At 38.0% G+C, this 1,120-nt stretch overlaps 1 protein-coding gene across 2 annotated transcripts in view; it reads left to right on the top strand.

Moving 5' to 3' along the window:
* LOC119592175 (kelch-like protein diablo) overlaps positions 1-1,120 on the top strand; it is a 9,169-nt gene that overhangs the window by 3,808 nt on the left and 4,241 nt on the right. For both annotated transcript variants that reach the window (XM_037940998.1, XM_037940997.1), the window contains 2 exons: positions 86-270; positions 944-1,107. In XM_037940998.1, the coding sequence (XP_037796926.1) occupies positions 86-270; positions 944-1,107 (349 nt within the window). The remainder of the gene's footprint in view (positions 1-85; positions 271-943; positions 1,108-1,120) is intronic.

The following is a 1,120-nucleotide window of genomic DNA, read 5'->3' as shown; positions in this document are numbered from 1 at the left end:
GAACAGTGATGAATATGATATACACTATCTTTTATCATTCTTTTGTTATCAATAAATAAACTCATTTTTCACTATTTCCTTCCAGAGTAATCTTATCAGCATGCAGCCCCTATTTCCACGCCATGTTCACCTCAGAACTCCTCGAGGCCAGACAAACAGAGGTGCCCATCCGAGACATCGACGAACATGCTGTAGACCTCCTAGTTAATTTTTGCTACACTTCTGAGATCACCATAGAGGAATCCAATGTGCAGACCCTTCTCCCAGCAGGTAAGATCGAAGTGAATCTAATCTTGAGACTGTTAACTAATGTAATTGATATGAATATCATCACAGTGTCGTCTAATTTGCATAATGTGAATATCATTGGACTGAGCCTGTGATTTAGTCTGCTATGATTCAGTGGGTCCATGCTTGCTTCCTAAGTCTAAATTTTTAATTTATGTCATGATCTGGACCATAGTTGATTTTATAAAAAAAGCATTGATAGTATCACAGTCAAGCAAGTGCAAAACTTAGAGAGAGGGCACAGAATTTGCAGAACCATTAGTTTGGTGTCATTGTTTTTATATTATTGCCATAGATATCTGTGTCTAGAATTTGTAGTTGGCCTACCCATAGGTAATTTGTCAAATAGTTTGCATGCAATAGAACAGGTTGATGATGATCAATACAGATGTTGAAGCAAGGTTTGAAGAAGAAGGAATAATTTCACAAATGCTTTAAATTAAATTGTTGATATTCTTGATCTTCTTCATAATTAGGATAAAGATTGAAATGTCAGCAATGCGCCTTCCCTGTTGAAAGGATTCAATCTGATTTTTACATTTTCTGAATATTTCTGCAACAAACACCAAAGAATATCAAACTGAAAGAGTATAGTTGCTCTTAATAAAGGTGCTAAGATTATTCACATGCTAAAAGATCTCTCTTTTTTTCCCAGCCTGCCTGCTTCAGATGCAGGAGATCCAGGATGTGTGCTGTGAGTTCCTGAAACAGCAGTTGCACCCCTCAAATTGCCTGGGCATCAGAGCCTTTGCTGACACCCATTCCTGCCGTGACCTGTTGCGTATTGCCGATAAGTTCACCCAGCATAATTTCCAGGAGGTGGGGTTTTAAA

This window comes from Penaeus monodon, chromosome 29, assembly GCF_015228065.2.
Source record: "Penaeus monodon isolate SGIC_2016 chromosome 29, NSTDA_Pmon_1, whole genome shotgun sequence".
Lineage (NCBI taxonomy): Eukaryota > Metazoa > Arthropoda > Malacostraca > Decapoda > Penaeidae > Penaeus > Penaeus monodon.
The sequence above is the reverse complement of the archived record's forward strand: the minus strand, read 5'-3'. Positions and strand labels throughout refer to the sequence as shown.